General features: G+C 45.4%; 1 protein-coding gene across 7 annotated transcripts in view; it reads left to right on the plus strand.

Moving 5' to 3' along the window:
* The window catches only part of GALNT10 (polypeptide N-acetylgalactosaminyltransferase 10), a 223,090-nt gene that overhangs the window by 168,525 nt on the left and 28,692 nt on the right, over positions 1-25,873 (plus strand). For all 7 annotated transcript variants that reach the window (XM_058720956.1, XM_058720982.1, XM_058720988.1 and 4 more), the window contains 3 exons: positions 13,720-13,905; positions 17,763-17,946; positions 23,582-23,699. In XM_058720956.1, coding sequence (XP_058576939.1) covers positions 13,720-13,905; positions 17,763-17,946; positions 23,582-23,699 — 488 coding nt within the window. The remainder of the gene's footprint in view (positions 1-13,719; positions 13,906-17,762; positions 17,947-23,581; positions 23,700-25,873) is intronic.

Genomic DNA, 25,873 nt, shown 5'->3' on the forward strand with positions numbered 1-25,873 from the left:
TAGTTTTGTTGATATGTTCTACTGGTTTTTTGTTTGTTTGTTTCTATATCATTTATTTCTGCTCTAATCTTTATTATTTACCTTCTTAGGCTTGCTTTAGGCTTTATTTGCTGTTCCTTTTCCAGTTCGTTTAGGTGTAAGGCTAAGCTGTGTATTTGAGACCTTTCTTGTTTCTTGAGGTAGGCCTATATTGCAGTATACTTCCCTCTTAGGACTGCCTTTGCTGCATCCCAAAGATTTTGGACTGTCATGTTTTCATTTTCATGTCTTTCCATGTGCTTTTTTATTTCTTCTTTAATTTCATTGTTAACATTACTTCTTTAGTAGGACTTTCTTTATCCTCCATTTGTGGTCTTTCCAAATTTTTTCTTGTGGCTGACTTCAAGTTTCATGGCATTGTGTTTGGAAAATATGCATGGTATAATCTCCATCTTTTTGTACTTGTTGAGGGCTGATTTGTGACCCAGTATGTAATCTATTCTGAAGAATGTTCCATGTACACTCGAAAAGAATGTGTATTCTGCTGCTTTACCATGAAATGTTCTTTTAATACATCTGTTGAGTCCAGCTAGTCCAGTGTGTCATTCAAAGCCATTGTTTCCTTGTTGATTTTCTGCTTCAATCATCTGTCGTTGCTGTAAGTGGGGTGTTAAAGTCCCTTAATATTATGGTATTTCCAGTGAGTCTCTTTATGTTTGCCATTAATTGGTTTTTATACTTGGGGTCTCCAAGTTGGGGGCATAAGAATTTACAATTGTTAGATCTTCTTGATGAATAGACCCCTTAATTATGATGTAATGCCATTCATCATCTCTTGTTAGTTTTTGCTTTAAAATCTAATTTGTCTGAATCGGGAGGGCAGAAGATGGAGGCGTAGGAGGACGCTGGGCTCCCCGCGCGTCCTGCTGATCACTTAGATTCCACCCACACCTGCCTAAATAACCAAGAAAGCCACCAGAAGACTAGCAGAACTGAGTCTCCGGAGCCAAGCGCAGACGAGAGGCCCACGGAAGAGGATAGGAAGGGCGGAGAGGCGGTGTGCACTGCACAGTCTGGCGGGAAGGAGCCGGGGCAGAGGGGCTGCCCGCTGGCCAAGCAGAGCCCCCAAGTCTGGCTTGCAAAAGCAGAGGGGCTGGACGGAGTGTGTTCCGACAGCAAGCGGGACTTAGCACCTGGGAGGTCATAAGTTAACAGCTCTGCTCGGAAAGCGGGAAGGCTGGAGGACAAAGGGAGGGAGAGTTGCTGAGCCCCGGGACGACAGAGCTCAGTTTGGCGGGGAACAAAGGCGCTCGCTAGCGCCATCTCCCTCGTCCATCCCCCAGCCAAAATCCCAAAGGGAACCAGTTCCTACCAGGGACTTGCTTGCTCCCAGCAAACACCCAACACTGTGCTTCTGCATCCCTCCGGGGGGTCTGACTCCCTCCCGGTGCCACAGGGCCCCTCCTGAAGTGGATCACCAAAGGAGAAGCAAGCTAAGCCTGCCCCTCCTGCCCCCGTGCACCTTGCCTACCCACCCCAGCTAATACGCCAGATCCCCAGCACCACAAGCCTGGCAGTGTGCAAGTAGCCCAGACGGGCCACACCACCCCACAGTGAATCCCGCCCCTAGGAGAGGGGAAGAGAAGGCACACACCAGTCTGACTGTGGCCCCAGCGGTGGGCTGGGGGCAGACATCAGGTCTGACTGCGGCCCCGCCCACCAACTCCAGTTATACACTACAGCACAGGGGAAGTGCCCTGCAAGTCCGCACCACTCCAGGGACTATCCAAAATGACCAAACGGAAGAATTCCCCTCAAAAGAATCTCCAGGAAATAACAACAGCTAATGAACTGATCAAAAAGGATTTAAATAATATAACAGAAAGTGAATTTAGAATAATAGTCATAAAATTAATTGCTGGGCTTAAAAACAGTATAGAGGACAGCAGAGAATCTCTTGCTACAGAGATCAAGGGACTAAGGAACAGTCAGGAGGAGCTGAAAAGCGCTTTAAACGAGATGCAAAATAAATGGAAACTACCACGGCTGGGATTGAAGAGGCAGAGGAGAGAATAGGTGAACTAGAAGATAAAATTATGGAAAAAGAGGAAGCTGAAAAAAGAGAGATAAAAAAATCCAGGAGTATGAGGGGAAAATTAGAGAACTAAGTGATACACTAAAAAGAAATAATATACGCATAATTGGTATCCCAGAGGAGGAAGAGAGAGGGAAAGGTGCTGAAGGGGTACTTGAAGAAATAATAGCTGAGAACTTCCCTGAACTGGGGAAGGAAAAAGGCATTGAAATCCAAGAGGCACAGAGAACTCCCTTCAGACGTAACTTGAATCGATCTTCTGCACGACATATAGTGAAACTGGCAAAATACAAGGATAAAGAGAAAATTCTGAAAGCAGCAAGGGATAAATGTGCCCTAACATATAAAGGGAGACCTATAAGACTCATGACTGATCTCTCTTTTGAAACCTGGCAGGCCAGAAAGGATTGGCACGAGATCTTCAATGTGATGAACAGAAAAAATATGCAGCTGAGAATCCTTTATCCAGCAAGTCTGTCATTTAGAACAGAAGGAGAGATAAAGGTCTTCCCAAACAAACAAAAACTGAAGGAATTTGTCACCACTAAACCAGCCCTACAAGAGATCCTAAGGGGGATCCTGTGAGACAAAGTAGCAGAGACATCATCGCTACAAGCATAAAACATACAGACATCACAATGACTCTAAACCCGTATCTTTCTATAATAACACTGAATGTGAATGGATTAAATGAGCCAACCAAAAGACATAGGGTATCAGAATGGATTAAAAAAACAAGACCCATCTATTTGCTGTCTACAAGAGACTCATTTTAGACATGAGAACACCGTTAGATTGAGAGTGAGGTGATGGAGAACTATTTATCATGCTACTGGAAACCAAAAGAAAGCTGGAGTAGCCATACTTATATCAGACAAACTAGACTTTAAATTAAAGGCTGTAACAAGAGATGAAGAAGGGCATTATATAATAATTACACGGCCTATCCATCAGGAATAGCTAACAGTTATAAATGTCTATGCGCCGAATACCGGAGCCCCCAAATATATAAAACAATTACTCATAAACATAAGCAACCTTATTGATAAGAATGTGGTAATTGCAGGGGACTTTAACACTCCACTTACAGAAATGGATAGATCATCTAGACACACGGTCAACAAAGAAACAAGGGCCCTGAATGATACATTGGATCAGATGGACTTGACATATATTTAGAACTCTGCATCCCAAAGCAACAGAATATACTTTCTTCTCGAGTGCACATGGAACATTCTCCAAGATAGATCATATACTGGGTCACAAAACAGCCCTTCATAAGTATACAAGAATTGAAATTATACCATGCATACTTTCAGACCACAATGCTATGAAGCTTGAAATCAACCACAGGAAAAAGTCTGGAAAACCTCCAAAAGCATGGAGGTTAAAGAACACCCTACTAAAGAATGAGTGGGTCAACCAGGCAATTAGAGAAAAATTAAAAAATATATGGAAACAAATGAAAATGAAAATACAACAATCCAAACGCTTTGGGACGCAGCGAAGGCAGTCCTGAGAGGAAAATACATTGCAATCCAGGCCTATCTCAAGAAACAAGAAAAATCCCAAATACAAAATCTAACAGCACACCTAAAGGAAATAGAAGCAGAACAGCAAAGGCAGCCTAAACCGAGCAGAAGAAGAGAAATAATAAAGATCAGAGCAGAAATAAACAATATAGAATCTAAAAAAACGGTAGAGCAGATCAATGAAACCAAGAGTTGGTTTTTTGAAAAAAATAAACAAAATTGACAAACCTCTAGCCAGGCTTCTCAAAAAGAAAAGGGACATGACCCAAATAGATAAAATCATGAATGAAAATGGAATTATTACAACCAATCCCTCAGAGATACAAACAATTATCAGGGAATACTATGAAAAATTATATGCCAACAAATGGGACAACCTGGAAGAAATGGACAAATTCCTAAACACCCACACTCTTCCAAAACTCAATCGGGAGGAAATAGAAAGCTTGAACAGACCCATAACCAGCGAAGAAATTGAATCGGTTATCAAAAATCTCCCAACAAATAAGAGTCCAGGACCAGATGGCTTCCCAGGGGAGTTCTACCAGACGTTTAAAGCAGAGATAATACCTATTCTTCTCAAGCTATTCCAAGAAATAGAAAGGGAAGGAAAACTTTCCGACTCATTCTATGAAGCCAGTATTACTTTGATTCCTAAACCAGACAGAGACCCAGTAAAAAAAGAGAACTACAGGCCAATATCCCTGATGAATATGGAAGCAAACATTCTCAACAAGATACTAGCAAACCGAATTCAACAGCATATAAAAAGAATTATTCACCATGATCAAGTGGGATTCATTCCTGGGATGCAGGGCTGGTTCAACATTTGCAAATCAATCAACGTGATACATCACATTAGTAAAAGAAAAGATAAGAACCATATGATCCTGTCAATCGATGCAGAAAAGGCCTTTGACAAAATTCAGCACCCTTTCGTAATAAAAACCCTTGAGAAAGTCGGGATAGAAGGAACATACTTACACATCATAAAAGCCATTTATGAAAAGCCCACAGCTAACATCATCCTCAACGGGGAAAAACTGAGAGCTTTTTCCCTGAGATCAGGAACACGACAGGGATGCCCACTTTCACCACTGTTGTTTAACATAGTGTTGGAAGTTCTAGCATCAGCAATCAGACAACAAAAGGAAATCAAAGGCATCCAAATTGGCAAAGATGAAGTCAAGCTTTCGTTTTTTGCAGATGACATGATACTATACATGGAAAATCCAATAGACTCCACCAAAAGTCTGCTAGAACTGATACATGAATTCAGCAAAGTTGCAGGATACAAAATCAATGTACAGAAACCAGTTGCATTCTTATACACTAACAATGAAGCAACAGAAAGACAAATAAAGAAACTGATCCCATTCACAATTGCACCAAGAAGCATAAAATACCTAGGAATAAATCTAACCAAAGATGTAAAAGATCTGTATGCTGAAAACTATAGAAAGTTTATGAAGGTAATTGAAGAAGATACAAAGAAATGGAAAGACATTCCTTGCTCATGGATTGGAAGAATAAATACTGTCAAAATGTCAATACTACCCAAAGCTATCTACACATTCAATGCAATCCCAATCAAAATTGCACCAGCATTCTTTTCGAAACTAGAACAGGCAATCGTAAAATTCATATGGAACCACAAAAGGCCCCGAATCTCCAAAGTAATTTTGAAGAAGAAGACCAAAGCAGGAGGCATCACAATCCCAGACTTTAGCCTCTACTACAAAGCTGTAATCATCAAGACAGCATGGTATTGGCACAAAAACAGACACAGAGACCAATGGAATAGACTAGAAACCCCAGAACTAGACCCACAAACGTATGGCCAACTAATCTTTGACAAAGCAGGACAGAACATCCAATGGAAAAAAGACAGTCTCTTTAACAAATGGTGCTGGGAGAACTGGACAGCAACATTCAGAAGGTTGAAACTAGACCACTTTCTCACACCATTCACAAAAATAAACTCAAAATGGATAAAGGACCTGAATGTGAGACAGAAAACCATCAAAACCCTAGAGGAGAAAGCAGGAAAAGACCTCTCCGACCTCAGCTGTAGCAATCTCTTACTCAACACATCCCCAAAGGCAAGGGAATTAAAAGCAAAAGTGAATTACTGGGACCTTATGAAGATAAAAAGCTTCTGCACAGCAAAGGAAACAACCAACAAAACTAAAAGGCAACCAACGGAATGGGAAAAGATATTTGCAAATGACATATCGGACAAAGGGCTAGTATCCAAAATCTATAAAGAGCTCACCAAACTCCACACCCGAAAAACAAATAACCCAGTGAAGAAATGGGCAGAAGACATGAATAGACACTTCTCTAAAGAAGACATCCGGATGGCCAACAGGCACATGAAAAGATGCTCAACGTCGCTCCTTATCAGGGAAATACAAATCAAAACCACACTCAGATATCACCTCACGCCAGTCAGAGTGGCCAAAATGAAGAAATCAGGAGACTATAGATGCTGCCGAGGATGTAGAGAAACGGGAACCCTCTTGCACTGTTGGTGGGAATGCAAACTGGTGCAGCCACTCTGGAAAAGTGTGGAGGTTCCTCAGAAAATTAAAAATAGACCTACCCAGGGGCGCCTGGGTGGCTCTGTCGGTTGAGTGGCCGACTTTGGCTCAGGTCACGATCTCGCGGTCCGTGAGTTCAAGCCCCGCATCGGGCTCTGCGCTGACAGCTCGGAGCCTGGAGCCTGCTTTGGATTCTGTGTCTCCCTCTCTCTGACCCTCCCCCGTTCATGCTCTGTCTCTCTCTGTCTCAAAAATAAATAAACGTTAAAAAAAAAATTTTAAAAAAAAAGAAAACTTAGTAAAGAAAATATACTAAAATCCTAATTAAAAAAAAAAAATAGACCTACCCTATGACCCAGCAATAGCACTGCTAGGAATTTACCCAAGGGATACAGGAGTACTGATGCATAGGGGCACTTGTACCCCAATGTTTATAGCATCACTTTCAACAATAGCCAAATTATGGAAAGAGCCTAAATGTCCATCAACTGATGAATGGATAAAGAAATTGTGGTTTATATACACAATGGAGTACTACATGGCAATGAGAAAGAATAAAATATGGCCCTTTGTAGCAACGTGGATGGAACTGGAGAGTGTGATGCTAAGTGAAATAAGCCATACAGAGAAAGACAGATACCATATGTTTTCACTCTTATGTGGATCCTGAGAAACTTAACAGAAACCCATGGGGGAGGGGAAGGAAAAAAAAAAAAAAGAGGTTAGAGTGGGAGAGAGCCAAAGCATAAGAGACTCTTAAAAAACTGAGAACAAACTGAGGGTTGATGGGGGGTGGGAGGGAGGGGAGGGTGGGGGATGGGTATTGAGGAGGGCACCTTTTGGGATGAGCACTGGGTGTTGTATGGAAACCGATTTGACAATAAATTTCATATATTGAAAAAAAAAGAGGCAGAGTATCATTAAACTAAAGGCTTTTCACTCCAAAAAAAAAAAAAAATCTAATTTGTCTGACATAAGCATGGCTACTCCAGTTTTCCATCCCCTCACTTTCAATCTGCAGGTGTCTTTAGGTCTAAAATGAGTCTCCTATGCAGCATATAGATGGGTCTTGTTTTTTTAATCCATTCTTATACCCTGTGTCTTTTGACTGGAACATGTAGACCATTTACATTCAGAGTGATTACTGAAAGGTACGAATTTAGTGCTGTTGTGTTACCTATAAAATTGGTATTTCTGGTGATGTTCTGTGTTCCTTTCTAGTCTTTATTGCTTTTGGTCTTTTTCCCCCCACTCGAAGAGTCCCTTCTAATATTTTTTGCAGGGCTGGCTTAGTGTCACAAACTCCTTTAGTTTTTGTTTGCTGGGAAACATTTTATCTCTCCTTCTATTCTCAATGACAGCCTTGCTGGATAAAGTATTCTTGGTTGTATATTTCTCCCATTCAGCACATTGAATATGTCCTGCCATTCCCTTCTAGCCTGCCAAGTTTCTGTGGATAGGTCTGCTGCGAACCTGATCTGTCTTCCCTTGTAGGTTAAGGACTTTTTTTTCCCTTGCTGCTTTCAGGATTCTTTCCTTGTATGTGTATTTTGTGAATTTGACTATGATATGTCTAGGTCATATGGCCAGCTTTTGTTGAATTTCATGGGACTTCTTTGTGCTTCTTGGATTTAAATGTCTGTATCCTTCCCCAGATAGGAAACTTTTCAGCTGTAATTTGCTAAAATAAATCGTCTGCCCCTTTTTCTCTTTCATCTTCTGGGACTCCTGTGATACAAATATTATTGCTCTAAGAAGTTGCTGAGTTCTCTAAGTCTACCTTCATGATTCATTACCTTTCTTTCCCTCTTCTTTTCAACTTCATTATTTTTCATAGTTTTATTTTCCTTATCACAGATTCTCTCCTCTGCTTTGTTCATCTTCATTGTTATGGCATCCATTTGGATTTACATCTTGATTATAGTTTTTTTTTTAATTTCAGGGGCGCCTGGGTGGCTTGGTCGGTTAAGCGTCCGACTTCGGCTCGGGTCATGATCTCACGGTCTGTGATTTCGAGCCCCGAGTTGGGCTCTGTGCTGACAGCTCAGAGCCTGGGGCCTGTTTCAGATTCTGTGTCTCCCACTCTCTCTCTGCTCCTCCCCTGTTCATGCTCTGTCTCTCTCAGTCTCAAAAATAAATAAACGTTAAAAAAATTTTTTTTAAATAGTTTTTTTAACTTCAGCCTGACTAGTTTTTAATTCTTTAATCTAAAAGAACTAAAAGTTCTTTTAAGGGATTCTCTAGTGCCTTCTATGCATTTTTCAAGCCCAGCTAGTATCCTTATAATTGTTGTTTGAAATTCAAGTTCAGACGTCTTACTTCTATCTGTATATCTGTATTGATTAAATCCCTGGCTATTACTTCTACTTCCTGTTCTTTTTTTCAATGTTTATTTATTTTAGAGAGAGAGAGAGAGAGAGAGAGAGAGAGAGAGAGAGTGCATGCAAGTGGGGGAGGGGCAGAGAAGGAGAGGGAGACGCAGAATTCAAAGTAGGCTCCAGGCTCCCAGCTGTCAGCACAGAGCCTGATGCAGGGCTCAAACCCATGAGCTGTGAGATCATGACCTGAGCCGAAGTCAGTCGCTTAACTGACTGAGCCACCCACATGCCCCAACTTCCTGTTCTTTCTTTTGGGATGAATTCTTCCATCTTGTCATTTTGTCCAGAGAAGAAGAAGAAGAAACAAACCCTAGATCTAGGTGCTTTGATCTGCTTGTTAAAAGAAGCTTCCACAAAGTAGTCGTTTTTCTACTTGTAGACTTGTGGTTTTGTTCTCTCAGCCCTCAGATTGATTTCTTGGGTGTTTAGAATGATTTGATATTTATCTAGCTGTATTTGAGGGATGAGGCAAACTTAGAGCCCCCCTACTCCTGCACCATCTTAACTCCTCTCCCTGAGGAATGTATAGCAAATGGCATCTCAGGCTTTTAATTTGAGCCACATCTTTTCATATGCTTGTTGGCTGTTTGTATATCAATTCTTTTGTGAAATGTATTTTTGTAAAAATGTTTCATAGCTTTTTGCCTAGTTTTAAGTTGGTCATTTGTTTATTATTGACTTTGGTGGAATCCATTACATATTCTTGATACAAGTCCTTCATCAGATTCATGTATTGTTAATATTTTCTCCCAAACTGTTGCCTGCCTTGTCATTTTCTTACTGATGTCTTTGATGTGTTGTGATGAGCAAAGTTTGAAGAGCAAGTTCTTAATCAAGTCCAATTTATCAGTCTTCCCTTTTATGGGTTAGTGCTTTTTATGTCTTAAGAGATCTTTTCCTACCCCAAGTTTACAACAATATTCTCCTATGTTTCTTCAAGAAACCTTATAACTTTAGCCTTTATATTTAAACCTGCTATCCATCTAAAATTATTTGTTGTGTATGGTAGGAGGTAGAGGTTGCATTTCATCTTTTTTCATGTGTTTATCCAGTTACGCTAGCTGTTTTATTTTTTCAAGTTTTTTATTTCCATTCCAGTATAGTTAACATACAGTGTTATGGTAATTTTAGGTGCACAACATAGCCATTCAGCAATTCTGTACATTACTCAGTGATCATCATCATAAGTGTGCTCTTTATTTTAATGCTTATTTATTTATTTTGAGAGAGAGAGCAGGACAGAGAGAAAGAGGGAGAGAGAGAATCCCAAGCAGCCTCTGTACTATCAGCATAAAGCCCAACAGGGGCTCAAACCCACTAATCATGAGATTGTGACCCAAGCTGAAATCAAGAGTTGGACGCTTAACAAACTAAGCCACCCAGGTGCCCCCAATGTTCTCTTGATCCCCATCACCTATTTCACGCATCTCCTCACCACCTCCCCTCTGGTAACCATCTGTTTGTTCTTTATAGTTAAATCTGTTTCTTGGTTTGTCTTTCTTTTTTCCCTTTGCTCATTTGTTTTGTTGCACATTTTAAAAATTCTTTTATATTCTCATTGAATTTGCCTTGGTGCCCTTGTCAAAAACCAGTCAGTCAATGACATATATATAGGTATACCTCTGGCTCCTCTATTCTGTTCTATTGGTTATGTTTATTCCTTGCCAGTATTACATTGTTTTGATTATTCTGACTTTGTAATAAGTTTTGAAATCAGTGAGTCCTCCAACTTTATTCTTTTTTCAAGATTGTTTTTGTTTTCACAGTTTAGGTTCTTTGAAAGTTGGCAATTTCAAAACCTGCTGTGATTTCATTGGGATTATGTTGAATCTATAGATGAATTTGAGGAGAATTGACTCTTTAACAATATGGAGTCTTCAAGTCTATATGTATGATTTATCTCTCCATTTATTTGGGTCTTTATCTATATGAAGCTATTATAAATGGTATTTTTATTGTACTTTCCAATTGTTCTTTGCCAGGATATAGAAATACATTTTTTTTTCCATTTAACAACCTTATTCAGGTATAATTTGCATAACACAGAAATCACCCATTTTAAGTCTGCAGTTCAGTTCTTAGGTCAGTTTATACAGTTTTAAAATGATCACTATAATACAGTTTTAGAATATTTCCATCACTCCAGAAAGTTCCCTTGTGCCTGTTTGTAATCAGTCCCCACTCCCAACCCAGCTCTAGACTACTGCTGACTTCCTTTCTGTCCCTGTAATTTTGTCTTTCTAGAAATTTCATATAAATAGAATCATATAATATCTAGCCTTAGGTGTCTGACTTCTTTAACACAGAATACTCTTTTTAAGGTTCATCCATATTGTCTTAATCGCTCTTTCCTTTTTTATTGTGGAATAATAAAATCCATTGTGTGGATATACTACGTTCTGTTCACTCATTCATCAATTGATGGATATTTCTATGGTTTTCAATATGGGGATATTTTGAATATTGCTGCTATGAACACTAGTACGCAAATTTTGGGGTGGATGTGTGTTTTCATTTCTCTTGCGTGTGCACCTAGGAATGGAATTACTGGGTAATATGGTAACTGTGCTTAACTGAGGAACTGCCAGACTGTTTTCCAAAGTGGCTGCACCATTTTACATTTCCACCAACAGTATATAGAGATTCTTATCCTCCACATCCTTGTCAACACTTATTATCTGAGTTGTGCATTATAGCCATCCTAGTGGATGTGAAGTAGTATCTCATTGTGGTGTTGATTTGCATTTCCCTGGTAACTAAGGATGTTGAATATCCTTTTATGTGTTTATCGGCCATTTGTATATCACCTTTGGAGAAGTGCCTATTCAGATCTTTTACCCATTTTTTTTAATTGGGGTAAAATTCACATAGCATAAAAATTAACCATGTTAAAGTATACAATTCACTGGCATTTAATACATTCACAATGTTGTGCAACCATCACTTGGTTCCAAAATGTTTTATCACTCCAAAAGGAAACACCATACCCATTGAGTTGTCACTCCCCATCTCTCTCTACCCCAGTCTCTGGTAATCACTAATTTGTTTGTTGGCTCTATAAATTTACCTATTCTGGACTTTCATACAAGTAGAATGATACAACATGTGACCTTTTGTGGCTGGCATCCTTTATTTGGTGTAATGTTTTGAGGTTCATCTGCATGGTACCATGTACCAGTACTTCATTCCTTTTTATGGTTGATTGATATTCCATTGTATGAATATATTTCATAGTTGTTTATCCATTCATGAGGTGATGGAAGCTTGAGTTATTTCCAATCTTTGGCTGTTGTGAGTAGTATTGCTGTAAATGTTCATGTGTAAGTAATCAAAAGATTTTTAGCTATCCTGGATCTGTTGATCTCTTCCATAAATTTTAGGATCAGCTTGTCAACTGTCAATTTTTGCAGAGATCAGCTGTGATTTTGATCTCACTGAATCTGTAGATCAACATAGGAGGTATTGCCATCTTAACAATATTAAGTCATCCAGTCCATGAACACAGACTGTCTTTCCATTTATTTTAGTCTTTAATATTTTTCAACAGTGTTTTTGCAGTTTCAAAGTATACAGATTTTACTTCTTGTGTTAAATTGCAAATTGTATGCTTACTATTTTAAATTGAATTTTCCAATTTTTTTTTAATCTGCCAGTACTTAGAAATACAACTAATTTTTAAATCAACATTTAAACCGGTATCCTGAAATCTTGCTAGCTTCTTTGTAGATTTCTTAGGATTTTTCTATGTGAATAATCATGTCATCTACAGGTAAAGATACTGTTACCTTTTTCTTCCCAATCTTTATGCCTTTATTTCTTTATCTTGCCAGTTGCACTGGCTAGGAGTTCTAGTACAATGCTGAATGGAAGTGGTGAGAGAGAATACAGCCTTTATCCTGATCATCGGATAAAAGCATTCGCTATTTCATCATTAAGTGTGGTATAAACGTTAGGACTTTTTTTGTAGCCATACTAGATTTTTCATAAAGTGCTCTAACCCTGATTAAACTAAAGAGACACCAGTGTTAAGGCTGGGACTTTTTTAGTAAAAAGAGATAATTTTTGAGATTTGTTCAGAATGACTTTACCAGGCACAGGATAGAAACCCAACCCACATTAGCATGAACAAGAAGAGGAATTTGTTTCGTGTGTAGTAAGAACATTTAGGAGTCTATCTGCTTTAGGCACAGAGGGATCTGGGGAATCAAAATGCCATCAGAATAATTTCCATCTCTTGATTCTTTTTACATGTTTACTTCAATGTCAGCAGAACTGCCCCTCCCCCAACTCTTATCACCTCATTTGCCAAAGATGTCACCAGCAGCTCCAGATTTATGGCCAGCCAAGTTAGCAACTCTAATGAGAAGAAAGGGCCTGGTTTTTCAGTAGTTCTGAAAAAAAAAAAAAAACTTCTCAGGATTCATTATTTGGATCAACTCGGGTCACATGGCCATTCCTGAACCAATCACTGTAGGCAAGGAAATGGAATGCCCTGATTGGTCAGGCCCATCCTACCTGCTCCTCCCCCTTGGATCCAGGGGTGGGGTGAGCCCCACCAAAGTGTAATGGATGGAAAATGGGAGGGGCGGTTTCACCAAGAAAAATCAGAGTGTTGATTCCGGAAAATGAGGGAAGAGGTATCAGCCAAGCATAAACCACCACTGACCACACTCTCACGCAGATGATCTCTGTGTGTTCCAGGTCTGGCACTATCCCTGGACTTCTTTGAGCTTCGGAGTCCCCATTTACAGCATGCAGGTGGTGGTCCCTGTCCTCGTTGGCCATATCTGAAAGGTCCCATGAGGCATTGTATGGGAAAGCTGTGTCTAAACTATAAAGTACAGGGGCGCCTGGGTGGCTCAGTCGATTGAGCGTCCAACTTCGGCTCAGGTCATGATCTCACAGCTCATGGGTTCGAGCCCCACATCAGGCTCTGTGCTGACAGCTCAGAGCCTGGAGCCTGCTTCAGATTCCGTGTCTCCCTCTCTCTCTGCCCCTCCCCCACTCATTCTCTCTCTCTCTCTCTCTCTCTCTCTCTCTCTGTCAAAAATAAATAGACGTTAAAAAAAATTTTTTAATAAAAAAATAAACTATAAAATACGGTGCACACGTAAGGGAGCAGTCACAAGAGTGATTACTAAGCAGCTGTTCTAACCCATCTGTCCATCTGTCTTCTTCTGTCTCTCTCACAGAACACTTGAAGAAGCCACTTGAAGACTATATGGCCCTCTTCCCCAGTGTGAGAATTCTTCGAACCAAGAAGCGGGAAGGGCTGATAAGGACCCGGATGCTGGGGGCCTCTGCAGCAACTGGGGATGTCATCACATTCTTAGACTCACACTGTGAAGCCAATGTCAACTGGCTCCCCCCCTTGCTCGGTAAGAGACCCTCCCAAGGCAAGGTGGGCCCCAGCCTTCTGCAGGGATCATCCACAAGGGTTCTCTTGACTGCTTGAGATGCTGCCATCCAATGCCAGGTGCCACGAGGGATTCAGGAATGCTCACAGAGACCTTAAAAATCCATTCGAGTCCTGTCCCTTCGTTTTACAGAGAAGGAAGCTGAGAGGGAAAGTGACTTACCCAAAGTCCTACAGCACACTACAGTCTAGTTACATGATTCCCTCTCCCAGATTAGTTCAAGTTTTATTGGAAAGCAAGTCAAGGCTGTCTGCTGTAGGAGCCACATTGTGGAGGGACATTATCCTAGCAACTTAGAATAGTTAACATTCAGTGCCCTGCTACTGAGCCAGGGAAGTGATAAGCATTATCTCCAGTCCTCACAAAACCATGCCAGGTCAAAAGTGTCCCCATTTCATAGAAGAAGCTGAGGTTTGGAGATACTGAGTGACTCAATATTGTTCCCTTGGGTCATAAGTGTCAAAGTTACCATCTCTCTGCCCCCAAATTTTGTCCATGGTCAGAAATCACATTGCCTCCCTAAATTCATTTCCTCTCTGGAGAATTTCCAGCAGCTATCAGGAAAGGGCTGTGGACAGGGCAGCATGATCCAGAAGTCATCCATCATAGCCATGTGGACAGAAGGGAGACAAGAGGATTGGATGCTGGGCAGTGAGGTGCCTCATAGCTTGTTGAAGAAGCAGGTCTGAATTCTGCGGAGTTCAGATTTGTGGAAGGTGATGAGCTGGTGCTAACAGGTGGACATCAAAGAGGAAATGTCCTACTGAGACTGGGAATCAGGTGAGGGACAGGCCAGAGACAGATTGGAGAAGCATTATCAATCCAGGGAGAAATTAAAACTCACAAATGAATGGGGATGCTCACCATAACAGAAAGCTCAGGAAGCAAAGGAGACTGTAGTTCAGGGCCAACTTGAGCCTGTGTCAGAATCACCTGGAAGACTCACTAACACAGAGTGCTGGACCCCACCCCAGAGTTTCTGATTGGAGAGGTCTGGGGTAGGGTCTGAGAAGCTGCATTTCTAAGCAGCTTCCAGGTGGTGCCAGCACTGCTGGTCCGAGGACCACACTTGGACGAGCACTGGTTAGACCATCAGGCAGAGGTGAGAACAGAAAGCAAAACCCACATAGTTGAATGGGCTAATCCAGCCAATTTGTTTTCTAACACAGATCAGCATGGAACTTCAGTATTAGATGATACGCTTCTGATCCCAAGGGTCCAGGGTCCCACTGGGTTAGGAAAAGGATATAACCCAGATTTTCTGGTAAACTCCGTATTTAATTAAACCAAGAGGTCTCTGCATCTGCCTCTTATTACTGAAAGAGAAAAAGAAAAAGAGAAAGAAAAAAAGTCTCACCATAAATCACCTAATTTATAGTGCTGAAGGAACAACTCATTTGTTGGGTCATTCAGTGACTCGAAGTGGAGGGCCACAAAGCTGAGCTGGGAGTCTAAATAGCCCTTAACTCTGTTTCTATGGAAATATATGAGGGTAATTTTCATAATCTGCAGAATACATGGAGGAAACATTCTCCCTCTTTTTATTTTTTCTTTTTCCAATAGAAATGTGAACCAATGGTGTAGATGCAAAAGTCTGTCCCTGTTAATATGAGCAGCCGACAGAGCGCATCAGGGCTTTGTCTCAAAACCATTAACACCTCCATGCACAGCTCTCTCTGCCTTCTGTGCAGATGAGGCATTCCTGAGCCAGAGAGAAGGATTCAGCCCCCCAAAGGAAAGCCACTGTTTATCCTCATTTCTGCCATCATCATCATCATCATCATCATCATCATGGCTCTGCTAGTCCCTTGCCTTTTTAGGCCACAGCCACTTTTGAATTTGACAGTTACATGGGAATGTAGACAGGCCAGGCCTTATTATCCATGTAGAACAAATGAGAAAACTAAAGAGCAAAGAGAATGAGGAAGGTGCTCAGCTTCTGAGCTTCTTTCAGCAATCCTGGTCATAGCAATGTCCGCGGACCACTAATGGGATGTGTGAATGTGCGAGAGTCTGAGCTAAGCATCTTGGCCCCACCGTCCCCCTCGGTCTTCACAGGAACCCCATGAGACAGGTGCTGTCGTCCTCCATTTTGTCGGCAGGGAAGCGAGGTTTCAGAGGCATCAGATAACCTTTGTCAAGGTTATACTGCTTGTAGGTGACAAAGCCAGGGTTGGGACCTGGGCATTCTGTCCCCAAGTGAGCGCAGCACCCTGGAATGCTGCCTCTCTGATGCTAAGCCTTGACCCCTCACACCTCCTGCTCTCAGCCAGCCTGCAGCAGAGCCACGGCCCAGAGCCTCTCCAGAAGTGAAATCCCCTGCATGGGCATGAATAATTACAATTAGGAAGGGAGGCCCCTCTCTAGATCTTTCCCTGGAGAAGTTTCTTCGACTTCATTAGAATCCCTAGGGAGCCTGTTCACAAGGCAGACCCAAGCTCTGCCCCCACAGATTCTGATTCGGTGCACCTGGGGCAGGAGCAGCCCTGGCAGTTTTTTAAACACACCATAGGTACATCGGGCACTGGTACCCCAGAGGACACACTGCCGAAAGCAGCACTTCTCAGACTTTTTAAACCAATGTGCCACAGTTAGAAACACATTGGACATCTCAATCCAGTACACAGATACACACCCATGCAATATAACGGAAACCTGTTTCTTAAAAAAGTACTTTTTCTTATCAGGTGGAATGCACCCTGACATTCAGTATTCTTTCCTGGTTCATTATACGCATGCACATGCACACACACAAACACACACACACACACTCGATCAATTTAATGACCCATCTATGGATTGTTGTCTTGCAGTTTAGAAAAGGGCAAGAATGTTGCTTTCTCTCCTGGAAGAAAAAAGTACTTGATGAAGCCCAAGCCCCAGGCAGATGCCAGCCTACACTGGCCCTACCAGACTCCACATTCCCACCCTTGAACTTGACTGCTGGCCCAAGCAGCCAGGCACCCCAGCACAGCCCACTGGCCCCTTTATCACTGGCACCCCCAAGCTGCAGCCACGGCTTCTTGGCAGAAGGAACATCGAAGAACAGAACAAACCAAACCTTAAAATTCTGGTTGGTAGATTGGCAGAGTGCGTTGTATAGAATCAGCTTCTCCCTGGCTTAACGGGGACCGTAAAAAGCCATCTGGCTAGGGACTGCCCTTGCCATCTTGAATCACCTAGCCTGTAGCATTCCTGCAGGGCAGAGGTCTGCCAGGCTTTGCTTGTACATCAGTCAGGAGGAGTTCATGGGATAGTACATGCCCCCCTCAGTAGTTCTGGCTGTTGGAAAAAGCGAGCTAAACTCTCTCGCAAGGAGGACCACTTGTTCACTGACCATAGCTGGGAAGTTTTGAGGAGCTGGCGTGCCTGGCTACTTCGGCCACGAGTCAAGCTTAGGACCCAGAATGCGGAGCCTGACAGGGCCAGAACAGGAGCCCTCCCAGAAAGAAATTAATCTCTCTCTGCAATGGCGCTGACCATTACAGGCGACCGTGCTGGATACCTCGAACCATCATTATATCCTGTCCTCCTACCAGCCTGTGGTGCTGAACCTCTTCTCCCCATTTCACAGAGGAGAACACTGGGGCTCAGAGACATTGTTTATGTAGCTCGCAGGTAGCAGGACTGGGACGGGAGCCCTGGTCCATCTTTCTTAAAGCCTGCCCTCTCCCTTGCTCTTGGGATTCTCAAAGTCGAGCATTCGGAGAAGTCACTCAGGGAACACGTTAAGAATGCAAGTAAGCTGCAGAGCAGGGTCGTGGACCTAGCTGCTCCCCTGTCCTGCCTCTGTAATGGGCATCTCTTGGCTTCTTCAGACCGCATCGCCCGGAACCGCAAGACCATTGTGTGCCCGATGATTGACGTGATCGACCATGATGACTTTCGGTACGAAACGCAGGCGGGCGATGCCATGCGGGGCGCCTTTGACTGGGAGATGTACTATAAGCGGATACCAATTCCTCCAGAACTTCAGAAAGCTGACCCAAGCGACCCATTTGAGTAAGTACAAGTGACCTAGGCTGGTCCCAGTGGCTGACCTAGTGACCCCTTGCCAACACACCCTACTCGGGACCGTCACCTCCCCCTAAAAGTCCACTGCAAGGGAACCAGGGCAAACATCCCCAACCGGAAGCACAGCTCCTCCCAGGCTGTCTCAGAGCCTCAGCTCAGGGACCTCCCAGCTGGCCACCTCTGTGTGGTGTTCCTGCCAGCTGGGGGTGAACAGAGTTGCTCTCTCCCTCAAGCCTAGCACCCCGTGGTGAGCAAGAACCAGCATCACCACCACGCCTTGCTGAACACTTTCTAAATGCCAGGCACAGTGCTGAGCGTATCACATGCTGATCCTTTTTAATCCCCAACAACCATAGTGGTAAAAATTATTATCCATATTTTCCAAGTGAGGACACCAAGGCTCCAGGAGGTTAAGCACCTTTTCCAGGTCTCACAGCTATGAAGCAGTAAAGGCTGGGTGCACCTGCAGGCCTGTCTGCCCCTGGAGACAGCTGTCCCATCATTCAGCTAGGCCCTCTTGGAAGTGTTAGGAAATAGCAGCTTGTCCCACGGTAGAAGTTTAGGGGTCAATGTGTGGAGTGGACCTGTAATATCCTAGAATGTGAAAGCTGGGGGGACCTACAGGTGATGGACACCAGTCCCTTGCAAATGGGGAGACTGTGGCTCCAGGACAAGGGGGGGCCTCACTTATACAGTGAGTCAGTGCCAGGCCAGAATTAGAGCCCGTGTCTCTCTGGGGCTCCTCCTGTGCTGCCCTGTGAGCCACTCTGGCTCCCTTCCTAGAGATGTGGAAAGACCTTTGGGTACAAAGCCAAAGTCCAGTCTTCTGCTGTATTAGTTTCCCAATTATGAATTACCCAAAATTTACTGGCTTATTAAAACAACAAAGATTTATTCTCTTAAAGTTCTGGAGATCAGAAGTGTGAAAAGGAGTCTAACTGAGCTAAAGGCGTGGTGTAGGCAGGTTCTAGGGAAGAGTTGGTTTGCTTGCCCTTTCCAGCTTCTAGAGGTTGCCCACATTCTTTGGCTCGTGGCTCCTTTCTCCATCTTCAAAAAAATATTTTTAATGATCGTTTTTTTTTGAGAGAGAGAGAGAGAGAGAGAGAGAGACAGAGCTGAGCGGGAGAGGGGCAGAGAGAGGCAGACACAGAATCCAAAGCAGGCTCCAGGCTCTGAGCTGTCAGCACAGAACCCGACACAGGGCTCGAACTTAGGAACCGCAAGATCATGACCTGAGCCAAAGTGGGACGTTAAACCCACTGAGACACCCAGGTGTCCCACCTTTTCCGTCTCCAAAGCCAGTAACCTAACATGTCCAAGTCTCCCCCTCCTTCCTTCTGCCATCACTCCCCCTCCTTCTCCCACCCCCCCTCCCCCAACTATCTCTCTGCGGCACCTGCTTTCATCATCACATCTCCTTCTCTAACTCTGACCCTCCTGCCTCCTTCTTTCACGTATGAGGACCCCTGTGATTACATTGGGCCCGCCAGGACAATCTCCCCATCTCAGATCCCTCACTTGAATTCTATTTGCAACGTCCCTTTGCTGTGTAAGGTGACATATCCCCAGGTTCCAGGAATTAGGCATTGGCTTCTTTGGGAGGCCATTATCCACACCTGCCTAACCACAGCTTGGCCTCAGTGAACTCCAGCTTCCCTGCGCCTCACACTCCCCACCTGAGAAAGGGGTCTTTTGGCAGCTCAGCCATCGTCATGGGCACAGGGCACACCAGGGTTCCTGAGGAGAGCCTCTGATGCTGTGGGCCCAAGGGAGGGCTCAGAGGGGCGAAGAGGCCCCGCTTGTTCAGAGAAATAAAAGGTGGCTGGGCAAAGGGAGTCGCGTGAGCTGAGGGCAGAGGGCATGGGTGGAGCCCCGTGCCGCTTGAGCAGGCCAGACGTCCGTGTTCTTCCCCTGACCTCTGGTCTCCTGAACATGGCCAACCACTACTGTCAGAACCCAAGACGACATCATGCAGTTAGCACCCTCCGCATGCCCGAGGCCCCAGTTGCCCCGAGTTCTTGGAGAGTAATACCAACAAAAGGAGTAGCCAACATCTGAGCTGAGCCGGCAGAGCAGTCCCAGGCGACATGACCGCACACAACCCTCACAACAGAGCCCCAGGGTGTAATTGGAATCCTCCACCCTTGACTGGCGCAGACCCTGTAGCTCAGGGAGGACATGAGACTTGCCCGAGGTGACACACAGCAGAGGCTGAGGTCGGAATGGGGTACTCCAGAGAACAGAATTTTCAGGGTAACCAGAACCCCCTGTGGTTTGAACCAGTACCATAAGCTTAGTCGTGGCCCCTATGTGGATGGGTCTCGGCACGTTCATCTTCCTCATTGCAGGATGAGGAGAGGGTAAGGCCAGGTCATGTGGCTGCTTATTAGCAGAGGCCCCAGTAGTTCCCCCCCGCCCCCCACCCCGTCCCCCCAGGGCCGCAGTCGTCTCACCTGGATATTGAAGGGGTTGGGCCTGCCCTGCAACAATGGCTCTCAACCCTGGCTGCACATTGGCATCACCTGGGGAGCTTGTAAAAACAAACAAAACCCACCAGGCCACCCACCAGGCCACCCGCCACCCAAGACCAGTCGCACCAGAGTCTGGGATGGGATCAAGGCATCAATAGTCTTTAAAGCTCCCAGGCGATGCGAACTGTGTGGTCACAGTTGAGACCCACTGATCTAGATGCTTCCCGAGGGACCCTCCATCCTTTGTATCTTCCGATTCTTTCCAAAAGTATCTTTTCTGTATTGTACTTGGACAAAACCCAGGAGAGAGGCCACTAGAAAAATCCTGGTCATTTCCTGCACACCGCTCCACGGTGCCCGCAAGTGAACAATCCGCAGGCCCAGGGCGACAGAATGATGTTTGAAGGACATGGGCTTGGGTGGCCGACCCCGGTTGGAACCACAGCTCATCCGCTTAGTAACCGCATGCCCTTGAGCAGAGTATGTCCCTCTTCTGAATTCCAGAGTTCTCCGTCTGAAAAGGGGCCTAATAGAGCTTTGTGAGAGCTGGAGATGATGTCAGTAAAGTGAGTGGTAGACACTAGACACTCAGAACCATTGTTGTTGTTCTTGCTGAACACGGGCAGGAAACAGATGGGGCTGGAGGAGAGGCCTCCCTCTGGAGGCCAGCATCCAGCATCCAAAATGCCTTAAGGCTGATCTCCCTGCTCCACCGTGGCTCCTAGGTCCTTGCCCCGGGCTCCCGCCCAGGCTGGTTTCCGCATGCAGAGTCTTGGGTTTGATTTCCCATGAAGCCCTGGCTCAGAAACGCTCCTTGCCTCTCCAGGCAGTGTATGGCTCCAGCCAAAAAACCCAAACCCCACCATCTTCAGAAGACAAAGGAAAGTTGATATTAGACACTGTATGTTTCATAGTACTGGGTACTTTCAGAACTATAACAGCAACGTGAGCTAGGAAATGTAGCTACATGTTCATTGTGTAGATGGGGGGACAGGCTTTGAGATGTTAAATGAGCACCGTCCAGTAGAAAATCATGGGAGCCACAAAAATACTTTTAAATTTCCTGGTGGCCACATAAAAAAAGGTAAAGAGAAGCAGGTAAGATTCATTTTTGTAATATACTCTGTTTAACCCAGTATATCTAAAATAGTCTCACTTTAACATGTAACCAACACTTGGAAATTATTTTTTTAAGATTTTATGTGTACGTAATCTCTACACCCAGTGTGGGGCTCAAACTCTCAACCCCGAGACCAAGAGCCGCAGACCCCACGACTGAGCCAGCCAGGCATCCCTGAAATGGTCAATGAGACCTATTATTTTTTTCACAGTAAGTGTTGGAAATCAGTGTGTACCTTACACTTCCGGCACAACTCAATTCAGAGTAGTCCCATTCCGGGTGTTCAGTAGCCGCATGTGGCCCATGGTCGCTGCAGCGGGCGATACGGGGTTCAGTGGTTAAACACTTCATCTCACATCCCACCAAAGGTAAAGGAGAGTGGAGTGACAGTTTCCCCATCCCTGTTCCCCTGTCCTTTTCACTCATCACCTGCCTCTCCATGGCTCCTCCCTGATAGGAGACCGAGTTTTGTGGCCCTGAGGGTGTGAGCTCTGGCATAGATTAGAGATTCGAATCCTGCTTAGTAGCTGTGAAGCCTGGAGCAAGTTACCTCCCGGTCTGTGCTCCGGTTTCTACACGCGTCAATGGGATAATAAGGATGAGGCCCACCTCATGAGGTCAATTCAAGGAGCAGTCATTTTATTAAATCATCAGTTCAGTCAACCACCTGCCACATTCAAGCCCTCAGTGAATATTCAAGGGGATCTTCTTTTAAAGGAGTCCCTGCCATGCTGTCAAGGCTCATCTGCTACATGAAGCGTGGGAGGCATGTGGGTCGGCTAAGTTCTTCTTAAATCAGCCCAATTCCCATGAACCTGCAGTTCCCAAGGCCAGGAGGTGGCGTGGAGTTCCTGCTGGAATGTTCCTTGGTTTGAGGGTCTGGAGTCTTCCAGTGGAGCAGGACAAGGACACGGTCACTCTGAGAGATTGTCACTCAGCGAGTACCGGCGGCCCCTCAGATGCCAGCCCCGTGTGAGGCACCAGGGGGACCCAGGCAGGCTGCAGCATGCCAGCCCTGCCCTTGGCCTGGCATGATGCCGTGCTGACTTGTTACCCATGGCACTGCCCCATTTATCATCTCTGTACCCTTGCTCCTGTGGTTTTCCCCTCCAGGGTACCTTCCTCTCCCCTCATTGCCCACTTGTCCAAACAAAACCCACCTCAAATGCCACCACCCCGAGCACCCCTCCCTGACTCTTGCCCCAGCCTCCCTCGTCACTCCCAAAACCTGGTGGCAGACACTCGCTCCTTCCATGTTCCTTTAGTGCCGTCTGCACCTCCCAGAGGCCCTTGGTACCCCCCACCCATCTTCTGGGTCCTTCTGTCCTGAGAGGCAGCTGCCCGGCCACACTAGCATCCCCCAAAGTCCCAGGCCAGCTCTGATTTACCTGCACATTCTTCCAGCATCTACGGCTCAGCTGGCGCTCAGTGGGTAATGAGACAGTGAATGTGCAGAGTTCGTCTTAGCCCAGTTTACCTGAAAGAGCAGAAGCTGTGTCTTCCTCTGCAAACTCTCAGCAGAACTCCTGTCCAGTGCTGGGCAGCCTGAAGGCGACTCATCCAAGGAGCCTGTTTGAAAACACGCATTCCTAGACTCCACCGCCCAGGGATAGCTTCCTAGGTCTGGGATAGGGCCCAGACAGCTGCGTGTTTTGTCATCTAAGAGATTCTACTGTGCAGACCGGCCCAGAGGGACCCGATTCAGACCATTTAACCCGTGGGAGCACTAGAGAGGCATAGACCATGCCACTGCAAGGCGCACGTTACTGTGATTTCCTCTCACAAGTGACCGTGGAAAGGAGCTCTGGATCCGTTTGATTAAAATGCAGTATTTAAGAAGGGAAGTCATGGCCGAGAAAGAAGACAGCCTGGGCCCTCCCTTGGAGGGGCGTTGGGTTCCCTGCTAGACACATAGGCTGTGCCCTTGGGGCAGTGTGCAGTACCTTCCCTGGGGGAATAGCAGTGTCAGCGTGCACTCGGAGCCTGCCACCGGGACGTTTTGTCCTCACACCACACTCTTCTTCCCTGACAGGTCTCCCGTGATGGCCGGTGGACTGTTCGCTGTGGATCGGAAATGGTTCTGGGAGTTGGGTGGGTACGACCCAGGCCTGGAGATCTGGGGAGGGGAGCAGTATGAAATCTCATTCAAGGTGAGCCGGCTCTTCGGAAACCCCCTTCTTTGCCACACCCCCTTGGCTTTCTGAGCCTGGAAAGACTCTGGATGCTCAGGGTTCAGCAGCCCCTGCTCCTCAGGTGACAAGTCAGAGGCCATGGGCCACTCCTTCTTGCGTGTGTATAGTGGAGGTGGGGTGTCTCCTTAGGCTGCTAAGCTCTGACTGCCATTTACCTTAACGTCGTCCCCTTCTTAGGATGGCAGTGTTGGAATAAGACAGGTCTTGCTTCCAGTAAATGTGGTGTCTCCCAGTGAGGTGTCCAGCAAACCAGCAGGGGGGAAGAGAAGCCGGGGTAAGTGGGACACACAGGCCTGGAGGGATGCTATGCTTTGGGGATGGCCCGTGGCCTCGCAGATTCCCAGTTAGCCTTAGTGGGTCGTGGCCACCCCTCTCAAGTGTGCTTTCTCTGTATCCACCACTGCTGGAGTTGGCCGTAGAGACCATTGGGCAGGAGCTCAAGCTGTGGAGTCAGAAAAGTGTGGGTTCAAATCCCAGTTCCACCACTCAGGAGCTGTGTGATTTGGGGCAAGTTTAGATTAGCTTTCTCTCCTCGTCTGAAATGACAGAATAATAATACTACCTGTCTTCCAGAGCTATTGCAAAGAGCGAACGAGATAATATCTTAGAAGTGTTTAACATGCAACCTGGGGACACAGCCAGCAATTAAAAATGGGTAGAAACTATTCAAGATCCAGTGAGTAAATATTTACTCTATCAGAGCAGCCCATGTGCTGTAGAAGCTTGCTGACAATGGTAGTTGAGGACGTGGTGGCTACTAGTTAGCCACCCACCCTTCTGGGGCCACTTCCTCCCCTTCATTTGTGGGATTCCATATTGGTCTCAGGTGACGAACAGAGGCTCGGTCCCTCTGAGGGGAGGCTTAGCTTGTCCTGTGCCCCCTTACGTCTGGCCAGGGTCTGCGTCTAAATCCCCAGGGCTCCTGGAAGGGCATATCCCCAGCCCGCAAGGGATGGCCAGCGGCACCACTACTGGGCCAAGCCCTGTGAATACACAACCCTGATGCCCCCCGAATCGGGCATCAACTTTTTAGGCGGGACACTGTGATTGAGACTTCGGTGCTGGGGTCAGATCCCGGCCCTGCCACTTCCAACAGACTGTGTGATCTCAGACAAGGAAGGCTCACCTCACTGAGCCTCGGTTTCTGCTGCCACAAAATCTGCTTAATGATACTTGAATCTTCACGGGGTTGTTCAGAGGATTAAACGCGACCATGACGGTTGGGTGCTTCCTAACAACGTCCCAAAGATTATGTTTGTTATCGACATCATTGCCATCACCATGTACACCTCTGGTTGAGCAGTTCAGAACTAGGGAACATAAATTCTTGAGTAGCAAGAAAAGAACGACCTGGAATTCTACCAAAACATCGTTTGAGTTTGAAGGGTGGGCTGTGTCTGTTTTACTTCCAGAGTTCTGAAGTTGTCTCCCCGAAGGGGACCAGCCCCTAACCTAACCAACACTCACGTCCACAGTTGGTGTTCAAAGTATTTAATGGCGATGGCAGCCCAGGCACCAACCAGTCAGAGCAGATACCAGCTGGACACAAGTCTGTGTCAGCTCTGGTCCACAACAGCTGAATTTCAACCCTGCTCGGAGCTGACGGGACCCTATGCCAAGCCCTTCACACGTGTTGGCTTCTCTAATCCTCTCAGCAACCCTAGCAGAGCGGTGTCATCATTATACCCATTTCACAGGAAGACACAAGGGGCTCAGCCCAAGGCGCCACACAGGTGGAAATAGCGGAACCAGGACCTGACCCCAGGGGGGCCTGACTCAAAGCCTGCGTTGTGACCTGCCACGTTTCCTGGGCCTTTAGGGACAGGAGAGAACACTAGAGAGGGAAACTAGCCTGAGAAGTTGGCAGTGGTCTTTCCCCCCTTTCTTCTGTTTTTGCCTCCTCCTGGGCTCGTTCTTAATTTACTGGGATATTCTACAGCCTCTCAGTGAAGTGAATTAATGACCGTCTAAGTGAGAAGTAGCAAATAGATTTCCTCTCCCAGCCATCTCTGATCTGCTCTGGGATAGGGGCGACCCAGCGCGGTGTTGATATGTATTCCGAAGCTGCATCCGAGCTGATCAGAACGAGGGTGGCGACTGATGAGTGATATCTGCCATGGGTGCAGGTCTGG

This window comes from Neofelis nebulosa, chromosome 1 (genome assembly GCF_028018385.1).
Source record: "Neofelis nebulosa isolate mNeoNeb1 chromosome 1, mNeoNeb1.pri, whole genome shotgun sequence".
Taxonomy (NCBI): domain Eukaryota; kingdom Metazoa; phylum Chordata; class Mammalia; order Carnivora; family Felidae; genus Neofelis; species Neofelis nebulosa.